The 19,047-nt window shown below is 38.6% G+C and overlaps 2 protein-coding genes and 1 pseudogene across 3 annotated transcripts in view; 2 read left to right on the top strand and 1 right to left on the bottom strand.

The window, feature by feature from the left end:
* Window positions 1–465: 465 nt before the first annotated feature.
* On the bottom strand, window positions 466–6,518 carry LOC311247293 (trypsin-1-like; the record flags this gene model as incomplete). The annotated part of the gene is made up of 6 exons (XM_084337652.1): window positions 6,449–6,518; window positions 5,645–5,795; window positions 5,267–5,517; window positions 1,220–1,356; window positions 605–706; window positions 466–513 (listed from the first exon to the last, which is right to left on the bottom strand). Exons 1-6 carry the CDS (start codon window positions 6,486–6,488, stop codon window positions 466–468), a joined length of 729 nt encoding a protein of 242 aa, XP_084193778.1. The 5' UTR covers window positions 6,489–6,518.
* A 5,915-nt stretch (window positions 6,519–12,433) lies between these two features.
* LOC311247305 (trypsin-1-like) lies at window positions 12,434–13,718 on the top strand (the record flags this gene model as incomplete). The annotated part of the gene is made up of 6 exons (XM_084337664.1): window positions 12,434–12,494; window positions 12,594–12,744; window positions 12,855–13,105; window positions 13,209–13,345; window positions 13,478–13,579; window positions 13,671–13,718. Exons 1-6 carry the CDS (start codon window positions 12,455–12,457, stop codon window positions 13,716–13,718), a joined length of 729 nt encoding a protein of 242 aa, XP_084193790.1. The 5' UTR covers window positions 12,434–12,454.
* Window positions 13,719–16,043: 2,325 nt separating this feature from the next.
* LOC311223510 (trypsin-1-like) overlaps window positions 16,044–19,047 on the top strand; it is a 4,363-nt pseudogene continuing 1,359 nt past the window's right edge. The window contains exons 1-2 of the transcript in view: window positions 16,044–16,096; window positions 16,697–16,846. The product of the transcript in view is annotated as a trypsin-1-like (transcript). The remainder of the gene's footprint in view (window positions 16,097–16,696; window positions 16,847–19,047) is intronic.

Below are 19,047 nucleotides of genomic sequence, written 5' to 3'. Positions count from 1 at the left end.
ACGAGTATAGGAGTTTTATCCATGAAATAAAACCCGGTCCCAAACCGAATTTCTCAAGTGTATGGAACAGGTACCTCCATTCCACTCTGTCAAACGCTTTCTCAGCATCCAGGGAGAGTACCATTTCTGGCGCGCCAGTCGTGGTTGTGAAAAGGATATTTAACAGCCTCCTGGTGTTAAAGAAGGATTGCCTATCCATGATGAAACCCGTCTGATCCGGGTCTATCAGGAACGGGACCACCTTCTGAAGACGGCATGAAAGGACCTTAGCCAATATTTTACAATCCACATTAAGGAGGGAGATTGGTCTGTAACTGCTCCAAAAAAAATTTAAAAAGATAGAATAGACTCAAATTAAATACTTCAAGTGCTTTATTTGGCAAGGCTTATCCAGTACAAAATATGAAACATGAACAACACATGATGTTAAGTTGTGTGATTGAACTGGAAATCCAATGGGATCATTTAGTAGCTGGCCATGGTGCTCTCCAGCCAGTCGTTGAAGAGGCAGACCTGAAGGGGAATAGCAGAGTTAGTGAATGTAATGAGGGGAATGTTATCTCAAATCAAATAAGTAAATACAACACAGTATGATGATTCATACCTTGGCGTAGACACCAGGGTAGTCCCTCTCGGCACATCCGTAGCCCCAGGACACAACACCCTGCAGCTCACCATCGCACACAACGGGGCCACCGGAGTCACCCTGAGAGAAGGGGAAAGGAAGAAGGAGATGGACGGGATTCTTACAAGAGTTCAATAAAGTTCCACATGCTGAATATAACATCATAACAATAATAATAATAATGGATTGGATTTATATAGCGCTCTTCTCTGACTGACTGTTGCTCTGACTCAGAGCGCTTCACAGAGTCCATTATTCGTTCATACACAGTCATACCGGTGGTGGTAAGCTACAATTGCAGCCAGAGCTGCCCTGAGGCAGACTCACGGAAGCGTGGCGAATAATCAACGCCTACGGCCCCTCCGACCACCACCAACATTCATTCACATGCATACACATTCATACGAGGCAAGTAGGTTAAGTGTCTTGCCCAAGGACACAACGGCAATGGGATGGACATGGGCTTGAGCGGGATTCGAACCACCAACCCTTCGATCATTGGATGCCCCACTCTACCCCTGAGCCACGCCGCCCCATCCAATGGATGGTGGATGTTGTACAACTGATATAATGTTATATAATTACTGTACATACCTGGCAAGAGTCCTTGCCTCCCTCCAAGTATCCAGCGCAGAACATGGCGTTGGTGATCTGGCCAGGGTAGGAGTTGTCACAGTCCTCATGAGACAGGATGGGGATGTTCAGGCACTGCAGCTTGTCGCCGTCATCCACTGATGAAACAGAGTGGAGAGGGGACATTGAATACTACTGAGGAAATACACTGGTGAACATTTAGCAAATCTGTCAGTTCCCAACGTTGGTGTTGCTACTCACTGGAGCTCATGGTGTTGCCCCAGCCAGAGACTAAGCACATGGTGCCAGCAGTGTTTTAACATGTGTTTTTTTCTGTACTGTTTCTACTCTGCTCCTGTTTTGGATTAGTTGTAGACACACAGTGTTTGCTCTGTACCTGTATCCCAATGTGGATTCGTCCATACATGGCAAATAAAATCTCTGACTCTGACTGAGCTAAATGACCAAATGTAAATGTAAATGTACAATGGAAAGCTATTAGGAGAGCTAATAGTAACCCACAGCCAGCAGCCGAGCAGCCTGCTCAGAGGCTCATTCGTTGTAGGGCCAGCCAAGCTAGGCTTGCCACCATCAGAAGGTATTTGGGGTTCTCCGTATGTTGTATTTTCATGGTGTAGGTCTGAGGCCTACCAGGCCTGGAAAGGTTCAACCTCAGGTTAGATGATTTTAGTCGGTTTTAGGGTCAAAAACCTCATTCTTAATGCTAATGTAAGAGATGAAACCGTCTCTATCAAAGGAACCCCTGTTGACATAAAGCCTGCCTCCTCTATGCCCATTTCCTACCGGTGAGGTAGGACTGCAACTCAAACCCCTGTTGAGTGTTTCATCCTAATAGTGTTACACTGTCACAACAGACACACACAGTTGTCCACTGGCCATGATGTTTGAATGGTTGCTATGTAAACAAATCAACGTTCTTAGAATAGAGCAAAAGAAGTACAGGCATAAAGTTAACACTAATAGAGAAATATGTCAACAACAAACTTCATTAACTGCATGGTTTATTATTAGTGGGGCTGTCAAATACAGCTTATCTACATTTCTTCTTACTTTTACAGTCGAATTTGAACACTCAACCACTGCACAGAAATTCGGTGAATTCTTTGTTTTGTTGTCTGTCTTTCCAACATGGTAATAATAATAATAATAATGGATTGGATTTATATAGCGCTCTTCTCTGACTGACTGTTGCTCTGACTCAGAGCGCTTCACAGAGTCCATTATTCGTTCATACACAGTCATACCGGTGGTGGTAAGCTACAATTGCAGCCAGAGCTGCCCTGAGGCAGACTCACGGAAGCGTGGCGAATAATCAACGCCTACGGCCCCTCCGACCACCACCAACATTCATTCACATGCATACACATTCATACTTGTAATCACACTATTGGTAATAGGTATGATTATAGATGTGGCACCACAGTCTCTGACACACCTCTATTTGCAACAAACATGCATAATTCATCCGCTGAAATGCCTCTGTTTTGATTGCTTTGATCCGTCTTGTACATTGTAATGTTCTACAGCTCAGTGGCTGCTGTAACATTTGCAAAGCTGCCAGTGCTAACAGTGCTAACAGTGTTTTAGACCACAGTGCAACAATTTAAACTAGAGATACCGATGTAACTTCATCTGCTTTCCAAGCAACCTGTGAGTTACAAACACATGGGCTCTAAACAAGATACAATTATAATAATTGTAGCAGCCTTGTAACAGGATTGTGGGAATCATACTTTTTTCTTACGATAATGATACCAAAACAGAATACATTATGTAATTAAAATACTTTATTTGTTTTCAACTCCAGCACAAACGATGGAATTTGGACAACCCATGAAGTTGAATGGTGTGACTGGACAAGAAGTTGAATCATAGGATCAGACTTAGTTGCTCGCCATGGTGCTCTGCAGCCAGTCATTGAACATGCAGACCTGATAATTGAAAAGAAGAGATATTAATATTATGCATTGCAGTCACCGGAGAATAATGTCAGTTTAGTTGGAACATCAAGTAAAATGTATTAATAACTTTCAAGAATACTTATATCTGAGTTTATTCTAAGGATTTACCTTGGCGTAGACACCAGGGTAGTTCCTCTCAGCACATCCGAAGCCCCAGGACACAACACCCTGCAGCTCACCATCGCACACAACGGGGCCACCGGAGTCACCCTGAAGGAAGAGATACAAAATAGATCATTTTAAAGTGGTAAATAAATAAAAGATGGCACATTTACATTTACATTTAGTCATTTAGCTGACGCTTTTATCCAATATATTGCATCATGTTTCAACAATAACTAGTGCTGTCAGGCTATTAAAACAATTAATCTAATTAATTACAGGATTTGTAATTAATTAATTAATTAATCGCATAACCATTTTAGGCCTGCTATTTTATATTCTATAATCATATTTCAAATTGCATGTGTCCGGATGGCAGAATTCAGTACTGTATCTACAAAACCTTCTGTTTAATCATCTTCCATTTATTCATTTGCTTAGATTTTTCAGGTCTGGTCAATTTTAGCATGGTGTTATTCACAGTCAAAGATAAAAAGAAAAATCAAATAAAATTGAATTGATATTCTCATTTGGTTCATTACAATTTACTCAAGCCTAGTAACAGACACAGTATTTCTGACACTGGGAATACATTCCCTGAGATCCATAGATGTCCCTAGAATCAGATACCAAGAACATGCAAATGGACCATTTAAAAAAAAAAAAAGTCTGTAAATGTTTATTCTACGTTCTTATGGAATGAATGAGATTAAAACATTTAATAATAATAATAATAATAATAATAATAATAATAATAATAATAATAATAATAATAATAATAATAATAATAATAATAATAATAATAATAATAATAATAATAATAATAATAATAATAATAATAATAATAATAATAATAATAATAATAATAATAATAATAATAATAATAATAATAATAATAATAATAATAATAATAATAATAATAATAATAATAATAATAATAATAATAATAATAATAATAATAATAATAATAATAATAATAATAATTAAAAAAAAAATATATAAATGTTGAGTTAATTTTCATAACGCGATAATTTGCTGTGTAATTAATTAATCAAATTAACGCGATAAACTGACAGCCTGTAACAATAACCAAATTTTTTTTTTGATATAGCCAAACACAGAAAGGATGTATGTGTCTGTTTGAGAAGCAGAGAAGTACATACCTGGCAAGAGTCCTTGCCTCCCTCCAGATATCCAGCGCAGAACATGGTGCCCGTGATCATGCCAGAGTAGCTGTTCTCACAGTCCTGATCAGACAAGATGGGGAGGTCCAGGCACTGCAGCTTGTCACCGTCATCAACTATACAGTAAGAAGAGAGACGGTTCACGTTCAAGTTTCAAGTTTCTTTATTAGTTGTCATACAAAAGTACACAATACTTTTATATAAAATGCTTCTTTCTGTTTTGCTCCAGAGATTGTGCTAGATAAAAATTTTAATAGATAAGTATAAAATAAGTATAATAAGTATAAAATAGAAGTCAAGTACGTAGACAAAAGTGTTCAATGTACAATGCTGAGTAGAAAAGTAACTGAGTTACAATACAATAAACAGTACAATGCAGAAATGGGATGAGGTACAATTTAGGTACAATTTACAGTAAGGTGTGATGAGGTATGAGTTGTAGTGCAAATTCTTTACCGATAAATATAAAGTGTGTTAGGTGTCTAAAGTGGGTAAAGTGGGTGCTGCAGTGAGTTGTTTGTTTAAAGTGAGTGTGTGCGTGTGGATGTGTGTGCTGTGAGTGTATTTGATGGTTTGTTATGTTATTGTCATTTAGCATTTAGCATCCTGATGGCCTGGGGATAGAAGCTTCTGTCCTCATCATCAACTACAGTAAGAAGAGAGACAGGATGGGAGAGATAGGCAAATGTGTAATATAATTATCCTTAGATATTGTGAACATTGCACACAATTTAATTGTTAAACTGCAGTTGGACTCAATCTACAGAAAGTTGGCATTTCTTCGATGAGGTGCGACTCACCGGAGCTCATGGTGTTGCCCCAGCCAGAGACTAAGCACATGGTGCCAGCAGGGGCACAGCTGGTGGGCAGAGCCACAGGCTTCACAAACTCATTGAGGGTGGCAGGCTTGCTCAGCTTGATCAGCATGATGTCACTGTCAAGGCTAAAGGCATTGTAGTTGGGGTGGCGGATGACACGGGCAGAGGAGATGAACTGCTCGTTGCCCTCGGTAACCCTGATGTGGTGCTCGCCCATACGCACCTCCACACGGCTGAAAGAGAGAATAGAGAAGGGATGACTATAAAGTCCTAGTGTTTTTCATCGTACCAGATACAGGATTTGAGATTCAAGGATTGCAAAGTGCAGTACATGTTAAGGTTTACAGGTAGTCTACTTACGACTTGTAGCAGTGAGCAGCAGACACAACCCAGTTCTCGTTGACCAGAGAACCACCACAGAAGTGGTAGCCAGAGTTCAGAGACACCTGATGGGCCTGGGAGTGAGGCGTGCACTCATACCCTCCGACGATCTTGTCGTCCTCCGTGGCGACTGAAAATAATTCAAGTAATTTGTCAGAATCTGCAGTTGCAGAACAGTGAAGTGTATTTAAAGGGACAGTTGTGATTTTCTTTTTAACACCTAACCCTATTTCCTTCTTACCAATGATGTTGATTGGTATAGAGTACTTTTCCAGCACAATGCATCCATGCTGTTCTTCATACCCACAACTTAGTTGTCCACAAACTAATACAAAGTAAATGGGATCAAGCTCCTGTCTGTAGAAGCTAACTGAACATAACTGAAATGTACTTTGTTTACACTTTGGAGTAGGTTTCAATGATGGTAAGTCAGCTTGTACACACAGGAGCTTAAGTTGACGCTATTGATTTGCATTCGTTTGTGGCTAATTAAGTGATGTTAGGTATCCACTATGATGAACAGCATGGGTGGTGCCGAGAAAGCACTCCACCAATCAACATCATCAAGTAGGAAATAGAGTATACGGTTATACAAATCAGAACTATACCGTTGAGTGTATTGATTCAGTATATCAATGTATTTTATGTCATCACATCATCTGTACATTTTACTGTTCTCAGTGATCATTGCAAAGTAATTATGATGAGCCAGATTGTACTGTGAAAACAGTATGTGGTATAGGCCTTGAGAGGCAGGCTACTCTGAAAGAGCCTTATACTCACAAGCAGCTCCGATGAGCAGAATGAAGACCAGAGACCTCATGATTGCTGTGTGATCCAGTTGATGAGAGAACCTCACCTCGACCCCTAGTTTATATCCACAATTGTTAGAACTGTCCTGTACGATGGAGCTGCCTGATTGGTTCAGTAATGGGCAAAGATGGACCACTAGGCATCATCGACGCCAATTGTTGGCGATCATTTGAGGTGACGATGCCAAAAGATTATAATAACCTTGAGCCCAAAATTGCTGGATTATTCACAAGTTTCTTAAACTGTTCTTATAAGAATGATAATAAATAATACACTTTATACATATTGAACTTATCAGCACACTTTAGGTGACACAATAATAATGATTAAATACTTAAGATCTAATTTCCTGTTCCGTTAACAAAGGTTTGGTAAACCATCATTTAAAATTTAATTAAATTTAAAACATTTGTGTTAATGTTGAAACATGGGGCATGATGGATGTGCTGAGAGGGACCACCCTCTCTCTCGGCATGAACTAAGATATAAGTAAACCTTTTACTTCCAACTAATTGTCTAAGCAAGTGTCACCAGTACATCGGTGCAAAAGCAATCTGACCAACTGCTGGCTTCCTCTGCCTACTGTACACTGCAGATAGTAGCCTGTGGTGCTATCTGCCTCATTTCCAGATATACTGTACTGTATAAACTAACATTAACACATATTATACACACTATTATGCTATGCCTCTACACAATAACAGTTGGACTATACTATATTCTACAAAAACGTGGATATTGCATACTGTATATTCTGTCATAGCCTATACTGTGATATTATGATAAGACCAGTGTTTGTGAAGTGTTGGTGTTGTGATTTATTGATCGCTTTAAGCGACTCATATGTGGTCTGCTGTCTCCACTTCTGTCATGCTTTTGACCATCATTTAGACATTGAAGTTGCAAAGGAGAGTAAGGGAGAGGGAGAGAGAGGCTGACCATGAGGTAAAGTGGCAGACGCTGTGCCAGCCTCTGATGTGCCCTCTCTGTTTGGTTGAGCACCTGCCTCCCAAAGTGTTTCTGCACGTCCCTGCCCCCAGAGCAAGGTGTTACCAGCTGATTTAAAACACAAGTTACAAATGCTTCAGAGAAAATCATAATAATGATTAATATATTAGTAACACACTTAACCGTTGTTGTGTTTTTGTTTGTTTACATTTCATTATCTAAAATAAAAAATAAAATAAGAACATAAGAGACAAAGCAACAGTACAACATTTTAAGTCAGAAAACCAACCAACCAGAGAATGGTGGTAATACAGCTAAATAACAAATAGAAATGAATAGAAAATAAATCAATAGACAGACATAAGCACATCTACATTAGGCAAAAGTGTGTTTTAAGCAGAAAGCTAGTCTGCCTAGTTCCTCAAGCAGGGTGTTCCACAACATAGGGACCCTATTGGCAGAGCCTCTGGCAAAAGCGTGATCAACAATGAAGCACAATGAATGTTTAAGTTTAAGTTTATTTGGATCCCCATTAGCCACAGCAGTGCTGTGGCTATTCTTCCTGGGGTCCATAACACGTAAAATACAGTTACAGACTTTATACACTCACAACATTCACATGGCATACAGACAATTAAAACAACAATAAATACTCCTTATCAAATTCATAATACAATACAAGAATACATACTCCTAATCAATTCATAATACAATACAACAATACCTATTACAGAATGCATGTAAAAAGAAAAATACACTATATAGAGAATTTATAAAACATAGAACTAAAGAGGCAGAAAATAAATATAAGAAATATAAAAACAAGTTGACTAATATTATGAGAAGATGTAAGAAGGATCATTATAGTAGAATATTAGATAACAACAAATATAATATTAAAGGTGTTTGGAAGATATTAAATGGTATTATCAGGAATGGATCAAGACAAATAAACTATCCTCAGTATTTTATGGAAGAGGATCAAACTATTAGCAATATGGATGATGTGGTTAACAACTTTAATACATTTTTTGTAAATATTGGACCAGAATTAGCGGGAAAAATCCCAGATCCAGTGACTCCTGAAGACATAAAAGACAATTACATTGAAAGAAATCCTAGTTCAATGTTTCTGGAAGCGGTAGATGAAAATGAAATTATAGAAACTACTAATAAATGTAAAAACAAGACATCTACAGACAGTAATGAAATAGATATGAAAATAGTAAAAAATGTCATTATTGGGATTTCAAAACCACTCACGCACATCTGCAATTTATCATTCAAAACTGGTCGATTTCCGAATAAAATGAAAATAGCAAAAGTCATACCTCTGTTCAAGACTGGAGATAAACACCACTTCACAAATTATAGGCCTGTTTCTCTACTTCCTCAGTTTTCAAAAATATTAGAAAAACTCTTCAACAACAGATTAGATAAATTCATTGATAAACATAATTTACTCACCGATAGCCAGTATGGATTCAGAACACACCGGTCAACATCACTAGCGTTAATAGAACTCATTGAAAAAATCACAAATTCCATAGATCAAAAAAAACATGTAGCTGGAGTATTCATTGACCTAAAAAAAGCATTTGATACTATTAATCATGATATATTAATCAGGAAATTGGAGAGATATGGGATCAGGGGGGTAGTATTGGACTGGGTAAGAAGCTATCTAAATAAAAGACAACAATTTGTGACAATGAGAGATTATAAATCTGAATGTTTGGACATTGCTTGTGGTGTCCCCCAGGGGTCAGTGTTGGGTCCAAAACTGTTCATCTTGTACATTAACGAGATATGTAAAGTATCCAATATATTTAAATGTATTTTATTTGCGGATGACACTAATCTTTTTTTTTTTTCTGGTGAGAATGTCCAGCAGCTTTTAGAGGTCATCACATCTGAAATGAAGAAATTGAAGGAATGGTTTGATAGAAACAAATTATCATTGAACTTGAGCAAAACTAAAATTATGTTGTTTGGAAACTGTAGATTGGATACTCAGGTACAAGTTAAAATAAATGATGTGATTATTGAAAGAGTTTATGAAAATAAATTCCTAGGTGTAATAATAGACCATAAAATCTGTTGGAAACCTCACATAAAACATGTCCAATCTAAACTCTCACGAAGCATTTCAGTCATGAGTAAAGTAAAGCACATCCTGGATGGAAAATCACTCTACATTCTCTACTGTTCACTAGTTTTACCATATTTAAATTACTGTGCTGAAGTCTGGGGAAACAATTATAAGTCTACACTACAACCACTTTTTATACTCCAAAAAAGGGCCATAAGGATAGTTCACATTGCAGGTTATCGTGATCACACTAACATATTGTTTCTGGAGTCAAAGACATTGAAGTTAAATGATCTTGTGGAATTTAAAACGGCACAATTAATGTATAAAGCAAAAAGTCATGCACTTCCAAGAAACATTCAAGAATTGTTCTTTGATAGGGAGGGGGGTTATAATCTGAGGGGTGAACACAATTTAAAGGTGCTAAACGTACGCACTACCATGAGAAAACACTGCATCTCAATATGTGGAGTGAAACTGTGGAACAGTCTTAATGTGGTGTTAAAGCAATGTCCAAACATGAGACAATTCAAACTGATGTATAAGGAAATTATGTTCACAAGGTACAGGGATGAAGAAGGGACTTGATATTCACAGGTGTTTACATTTTTATTTTGTTTCTATTTTATTTTATTTTATACATATATAGTTTTTGTTTTTTGTTTTGCATATATATATATATATATATATTTTTTTTTTTTTTTTTTTTTTTTTTTTTTTTTAAATAGTACACTCATTTGAGTAGTGGAAAAGGGGTAGGATTAAATAAGTGTATACTTCTTCCTACTCCTTTTCGAACATGCAGATTGAGTTGTTTTTTCTTTTTTGTTATTGTTTGTTGTATTCATTGCATGTTCGAAATAAAGACTTCAAATCAAAAATCAAACCTACTCATAATTAATTCATAATACAATACAGCATAATATACTATTTAGCTTTTACACATTATCTATGTTCATATCAACCAATTATACAATCTTCTAATAATATATCCATATCAGACACATACCTTTTCATCTACGTATATACCTATCTCTTTATCAGACACATACATTTTCATTTACGTACACACTATCTATTAGGAAATGTCAATTTCTTCTGTTGAAAATGTTGTTTTACCAAGATTCTGAAACGACATTTACTATTCTCCTGATTAACATGTCTGGGAAGAGAGTTCCATTCCTGCATACCACAGAACATGACAGTTCGCTTCATTGCATTCAACCTCACTTTTGGAAGTGTAAAACCTTATGCAGAAGCATGTCTGGTGGAATGATCTTTGTCAATCACTGCCTTTTAGGCTAATAGACTAGTCAGACCTGAATCTTACCCCACTACTGCTCTAATTATATCATCTATAAACTGGTTGGCTATTGGAAATTACATATACACAGTGCATCACTTTATTAGTTCATTTCACTCTTTCCTCAAGATTAATTTTTTTCAAATCTTGCTGGCTATGTTGTTTACATCATGGAGACTCGTTTACATTATTGAGTCATTTATATGTTATTCTCCATCTTTAATTTCGAGGTAATATCTAACAACGTGTCATAAAACCAGCAGATTTCAAGCAATTGTCACCAATGACATGAAGTTTAAGTTTAAGTTTATTTGGATCCCCATTAGCTGTTACAAATGGCAACGGCTACTCTTCCTGGTGTCCACACAAAACAATAAATACAAACAAACAACATAAGTGAGTTGACAGATTTGAGAGAAATACTTCACCAACAGTGTTGTGTGTCATCGATGAGTGCAAAATGTTATTCAAAATGTTATTCAAAATTAGGAAATTAGGAAAATTATTTTATAATTCAAGCCTATTTAATATGCTCGAATTATAAAAGAATTTTCCTAATTTCCTATTTACAATTTACAAAATGGTAAAACATCTGCATAATTAATCAATTATTCAGTAGTTTTTTTAAACTAATATCACCACAGTATTTTGGACATCAGCCTGTTTCTCTTTGAGCTGCTGTGCTCTGGGGCACGTGGGCATGTGCCCCTGGGTGAAGGCCGTCAGGTGCAGCTGGTTGCAGATGTGAGCCGGTCCAGCTGCACTACTGTATCTCCAGCTGCACACCAAGGTTGGGAATTGCACCATGTGCCAAAAATACAGGTCCAAAACGGAACACAGATTACTACTAGAAGTGTCCACTGAAATGTATCTATTTATAAGTTGCAGTGTTTAGGTTAGTCAACCTTTTCAAAAGATGCGTGTACATAGCTATTATTAATCTGTCTTCCATCTATCAAAATAATATGTTAGTTATTATATGACTTATCCTATCAGTCAGAGAAATACACATATGTTTCAAATTATATTAGGAAAACAAAACCTTGCCCCTTTCCCTCCTATAGCTCATGACATTGTGACGTATATGACAAATCAGATTTTAGTTATATGTCATCAAACATAACCCACCCACCTGTGATAGTGATATAAAACTCAGATGTGTCTTAATTCCCTCTCTGGTTTGACAAGTATTTTCTCCGTGCTCACAGTCCTTCTGACAATACTTCAGATTAGCTACAATAATGTAATTGTGCAACATGGAAACTACCTTTGCTGCGAAATAGTTAAACAGTTGCATGTCTTTCTTGTGTGCTTCATGATGGCATGGTGATTAAAGATGATGAGGCTAAAACCGTAATAAATTACTAAATCATTACACAACTACTATGTTCTACTATGAAACAATTATACGCTGAACTTGATGTTTGCCAGAGTATATGATGAGCATATGTCTGGTATTGGTGGGAGTGGGGGCCAGAGCCAACTCTGAGCTCTATCTGTTTTTACAATTCCCTAAAGATTCTTCCAGGATCCTGATTGGTCACTGGTATGATGACAGTGTGTCGAGTATGGAAAATGGTATAAACCAGAGGTCCAGGTGAGGTAGTTTCATTTTCAGGATCACACAGCAACCATGATGTCTCTGGTCTTCATTCTGCTCATCGGAGCTGCTTGTGAGTATAAGCCCTCTGACACGAAGACATTCATCTCAGCTGTCAATGAAATCTATACACTCAAATAATTGTTGACGGTTTTGCTTCCTGTGTTTTCAGTTGCCACGGAGGACGACAAGATCGTCGGAGGGTATGAGTGCAAGCCCTACTCCCAGGCCCATCAGGTGTCTCTGAACTCTGGCTACCACTTCTGTGGTGGTTCTCTGGTCAACGAGAACTGGGTTGTTTCTGCTGCTCACTGCTACAAGTCGTAAGTACATTATAACTAATGTACAGAGTATTGAACAGAAAATCATATCATTTATTGGCACCACCGATAATCATCTGCATTTGTATCCACCCATTGTCTCCCTTCATCAGCCGTGTGGAGGTGCGTATGGGCGAGCACCACATCAGGAAAACCGAGGGCAACGAGCAGTTCATCTCCTCTGCCCGTGTCATCCGCCACCCCAACTACAGCTCCTACAACATCAACAATGACATCATGCTGATCAAACTGAGCAAGCCTGCCACCCTCAATGAGTTTGTGAAGCCTGTGGCTCTGCCCACCAGCTGTGCCCCTGCTGGCACCATGTGCTTAGTCTCTGGCTGGGGCAACACCATGAGCTCCAGTGAGTAGCAACACCAACGTTGGGAACTGACAGATTTGCTAAATGTTCACCAGTGTATTTCCTCAGTAGTATTCAATGTCCCCTCTCCACTCTGTTTCATCAGTGGATGACGGCGACAAGCTGCAGTGCCTGAACATCCCCATCCTGTCTCATGAGGACTGTGACAACTCCTACCCTGGCCAGATCACCAACGCCATGTTCTGCGCTGGATACTTGGAGGGAGGCAAGGACTCTTGCCAGGTATGTACAGTAATTCCATAACATTATATCAGTTGTACAACATCCACCATCCATTGTTATGGTGTTATATTCAGCATGTTGAACTTTAGTAAGAATCCCGTCCATCTCCTTCTTCCTTTCCCCTTCTCTCAGGGTGACTCCGGTGGCCCCGTTGTGTGCGATGGTGAGCTGCAGGGTGTTGTGTCCTGGGGCTACGGATGTGCCGAGAGGGACTACCCTGGTGTCTACGCCAAGGTAGGAATCATCATACTGTGTTGTATTTACTTATTTGATTTGAGATAACCTTCCCCTCATTACATTCACTAACTCTGATATTCCTCTTCAGGTCTGCCTCTTCAACGACTGGCTGGAGAGCACCATGGCCAGCTACTAAGTCTGATGCTTCATCCACCAATCCTACCTCTACCGTTTAACCTCCACTACGGCCATATGATTTTCAAATCTCTATGCAGTCCATTTTCAACCTTCTACAGTATGTTAAAGATGAAGAATCAATAAAGTCTTGCATTAATGATAACTTTGTGTTTTTGCACTGTATTATTTCATTCATGAGTGTGAATCCTCATTTCAAAGGATTGTAAAAAAATATCATTTTCGATGATGAATAAATATAAATGGTAAATGGTGCATTTATATAACAGCTTTTATCCAAAGCGCTTTACAATTTGTTCCTCACACCCATTCACTCACACATTCACACACTGACGGCAGAGGTAACCATGCCAGGTGCCAACCTGCTCATCGGGAGCAGTTAGGGGTTAAGTGTCTTGCACAAGGACACTTCGACACGCTGCCCGGGAGGAGCGGGAATTGAGCCAGGAACCTCTGTATTACCAGACGACTGCTCTACCTCCCGAGCCACTGTCGCCCCATAAAAAAATATAAATAGAATAATATATATATAATAATTATATATATAATAAATATAATGTTCTTGCCCTTCAGGCAAGATTCAGCCACAAGATTCAGCCACATATCCTACCAAACAAAATGATCCAGTTTAAACTTACAACTCAACCATCATTTGGTGCATGAAATATCTTGTTCCTCGACCTCAGTTTGTTAGGCTGCCGCTGGATGACATAGTATCGGATGTCATCTGGACAAAAACTGGAGCCCCCCAGGGAACAGGCATTATTTGGCATTATTTGCACTCGCTGCTCATATAAACGTATCACAGTTGATTGTGGGCGGGCGGTGGCAGATCAGAATTGTCACAGATCCGCTAAATTCAGAATGGCTTGGTTTAGTGGGGGAGGATCTTGTCTCAGCTGAACTGGAGAAATGCGCCAAAATGAGAATTTGAGACCTAGACAGTGTTGGTACTACAACCCCACATTGCTAGAAAACAATGCTAAACAGTGGAAAATGCCATTTATAAGATAGTTCCCCTTTAACATTCATAGATATTCATAAATACTTTATCATTCTCTATTCATCCTGTCCGTTACATGAAAGGTACAGTTTCCATTTACTTTATTATGAATTCATCAGTACATTTAACCTTGGGACATACAGTAGGTTCCCTGTTGGCATGACATCGAGCAGTTTAGTACAGTATCTCTTACACAGTAGTGGCAAACTCTCTGACTTTAAACTTGTTTTAAACATACTTTTTGTTTAGAGCCATAATACTCTAACATATGAGAGTTATCAGTTTAATAGACCAGGTGTCCTAGTCTTCACAGTGTGAAGGCCTGCTTCTGCAGCGTGTCTGTGAGAGGCAGCCCACCTGTCTATGGCATGGGGTCTACCTCCAAGGTCAGGAGATATGGAGATTACAACAAGATGTACTGTACAGCCAAAACACACAGGGCACAAGAAAACATTATACTGTACTGTACTGTACACCATATGACCCCCCCCCCCTCTCCCTCTCTCTCTCTCTCTCTCTCTCTCTCTCTCTCTCTCTCTCTCTCTCTCTCTCTCTCTCTCTCCCTCCCTCTCTCTCTCTCTCTCTCTCTCTCTCTCTCTCTCTCTCTCTCTCTCTCTCTCTCTCTCTCTCTCTCTCTCTCTCTCTCTCTCTCTCTCTCTCTCTCTCTCCCTCCCTCTCTCTCTCTCTCCTCTCTCTCTCTCTCTCTCTCTCTCTCTCTCTCTCTCTCTCTCTCTCTCTCTCTCTCTCTCTCTCTCTCTCTCTCTCTCTCTCTCTCTCTCTCTCTCTCTCTCTCTCTCTCTCTCTCTCTCTCTCTCTCTCTCTCTCTCTCTCTCTCTCTCTCTCTCTCTCTCTCTCTCTCTCTCTCTCTCTCTCCCTCTGATGGGCTGCAGGCTGTCCTCCATTGGACAATGTGCAATTTTATATTGCAATTTCTTTTTTTACTTAACACTGTGCAATAGTGCTCACTGTTTATTTATTCATTCATTGGAACTTTTTAACTTCAGCGCTGACTTTCATTGTTTGTTTGTTGTATCGGTTGTCCCTTTTATCGCTTTTTATTGTCTGTCAACTGCACTGAGCTATACCAGATACCTGAATTTCCCCAAGGGGATGAATAAAGTTAACAAACATTATAAGAATCAAAATCTACAAAATGAAGCACAATTGGAACAGCAGGGCACAAAAAGGACCACTTCAGGCTTACACTAGCATAACTGGTTAAGTTTGATTGGTCAACAAATTCAGGGGGTGTGTCTTTATAGACTAAAACATTCCATATAAGTGAGAGGCACGCGTCCAGCAAAAGCATTCCCATCTGACCACACACCAGCCATGAAGTCTCTGGTCTTTGTTTTGCTCATAGGAGCCGCATGTAAGTACATGGAGTATGTTCACTGAACAAGACGGGCCCTCTGGGTCTAATATTCGTCAAGCATATTACTGATCTAGAATAAATGATGGCGTTCACATTATAATCAGCTAAATCAAATATATAAGTTGTATTTTCTTAAAATAGCTCACTGACATAGATTGTTATTTGTTTGATCAGTAACATGGGTCTCTCAGTCTCTCAGCTCTGCAGTAAACACTAAATAAATGTTCTGGTATGCCATCCACTTCATGCAATCAGGAGAGAGAACCCTAGCCTTATTTCAAGACATCTTGCCAGGACAAATTTGTTTACTTTAGATTATTTTACTTTCAAGGACACATTTGCTCTAAAATAGTTTTAATTTCTTATTTTTGCAGTGTGGCGTTCTCTCTCCTGATTGGATAAAGTGAGAACATTTATTTTGTGTCTACACTGCAGAGCGGAGGGACTGAGAGACCCATGTTACTGACCAGACAATCTATATCAGTAATCATCAGTAATTCAGTAATTATTTTAACATGTAGACCACTTATTTTAAGAAACAAAATCCTTTAAATGTGACTCAATGAGACTATAGATAAAGAAAAAGAACATCTGGTTTCAGTGCCTTGGAGGACGATAAGATCGTTGGAGGGTATGAGTGTGAGCCCCATTCCCAGCCCCATCAGGTGTCTCTGAACTCTGGCTACCACTTCTGTGGTGGTTCTCTGGTCAACGAGAACTGGGTTGTGTCTGCTGCTCACTGCTACAAGTTGTAAGTAGAGACGGTTTCAGTGGAATGTTTGATGTGTTGCTATGACGACAGCTCTGACTACGGTTGATTTCCTGTTGCAGTGCTAACATCACAACTGACAGTTGATCAAATGCAGTCCATTCTAGAATGCAGTTTATGTTGTTTATTGTCGTTAATTTGAAACCATCTGTAGTTTTGATTGATTGATTGATTGATTGATTGAAAATTGTATTAACAGATTGCAGAATGGGTACAATACAGTACAGCTCAATACACACAATTGTTAAGGGGATGCAGACCAGAGAAAGACTTTCGTCTTGTTTACATCAGGGTCCCCCATTTTCAATTCATCATAACATACATGACATACAGATAGACAGTACTGCTACATCTATATACATTTATGACATACCAGATTTACAAATCGTTAACCTCATTGGTAGCACTTTATAATAACACCCTGTTATAATACATTTATAAGGTATTTGTTGATAATGAACTAATCATGAACAAACCATTTATATACATTCATAAATGATTATTAAATGATTTATAACTATATATATATATTTTTTTTATCACTTTTTCTCCCATTTTTCTATATTTTCTCCCATCCCAATTTCGTATCGTCCAATTCAACCCTCCCCTGTCACGAACACTGTTTCTTGCCTCCCACAAGCCGGCTGCAATGTGGACTAAGTCATACATAGCACAAGTCCCCTCCGGTACTTGAGGTAACAGCAGTCGCATCTTTCCACCTGCGCAGCTCGATCTCTCAGTGGGGAGGAGTAACGCGTGGAGGCTCACGCTGCCCCCGACACTTCCTGATTCTACTGCGCAGGCGCACCAACCGACCTGTAGGAGTCGCTGTCCACAACACCCGATCCCCACCCATCAGTTTCCCACCCCCTAATACGGCCAATGTGTATTAGTATGGACGACCAGCTAAACTGAAAGCAAATGTGGAGCGCTGGACTCGAACAGGCAAGCCCAGCGTCTCCAGATTTCGTGGCGAGCGCCTTGCCCACTACGCCACGTAGCCGCCCTTATAACTATATTTGTATAACATTTACAGAGTATTTATAACGCATTAGTGGATAATGAACTAATTATGAACAAAGGTAGGTCGGAAATGGTGGAATAGATTTACCAACAAAAAAGGTGTTTAAACTGCTCATACCTTATTAAAAGCGTGGGGCAGGAGCAGCACGGATAACTTGGTTCTGCATGTATCGTGCTTCCATTCAAACAGACGGCAACACACGTGACGTCAAGTCTCACTCTCGTGAGACTTCCTCTCTAGATACTCTACCTGGCCAGGATACTCCTGGGTCCTAGTGCCCCCCCCATGTTACAATATAATTTTGTCATGCACATGTATTTTATATGTGAAAACAATTGCATTTACCTTTAGTCCTAATTCTGTCACTGTTTGATGTCACAAAGAAGGGTGTATCCGAAAGCTGTCTACAACATTTGTAACATGTGATGAAAAAGTAAACAAATAATTAACTGTATTAGACATTTGTTAATGATGAATAGGCTTCACTTCAGATTGGCCCCCACAATAGCATCTGCAAATGATTTATAGATGTTTCATGAATGTCTTAACAAATCATTTGTTGAACATGAAAAATAAATGGAGATACAGTATAGTCGTTTTTTCATATCCATTTTTCAAAGCATCTACAAATGTGTTACTACACATTAAACAACATTATTTAATGATGAACAAATCAAGTACAAACAATGTTGATAATGAGTTATAAATAATGTAGAACTAATCTATAAATGTTATACAAATATAGTTATAAATTATTTAATAATCATTTATGAATGTATATAAATGGTTTGTTCATGATTAGTTCATTATCCACTAATGCGATATAAATACTTTGTAAATGTTATACAAATATAGTTATAAATGAGATTTAATAATCAATTATGAATGTATATAAATGGTTTGTTAGTTCATTATCTACAAATACCTTATGTATTATAACAGGGTGTTATTATAAAGTGCTACCGCCTCATTTTTAGCCTCAAGTCATTTTTGGGCCAAAGTACATTGGAGGTGGTTTGGTGGGTGGGGTGGGGGGGGGGGGGGGGGGGGGGGATGGGTAGGTGGGGACAATTGTTAAGACAACATCAATCACAAAACTACAGAACAAAGTTTGTTCATTTGTTCACAGATATTTCCCTCGTTTTCTTGCCTCCTTCTC

This window comes from Notolepis coatsorum, assembly GCF_963971535.1.
Source record: "Notolepis coatsorum genome assembly, chromosome: 2".
Taxonomy (NCBI): Eukaryota; Metazoa; Chordata; class Actinopteri; order Aulopiformes; family Paralepididae; genus Notolepis; species Notolepis coatsorum.
This window is presented reverse-complemented; position numbering and strand designations above follow the sequence as displayed.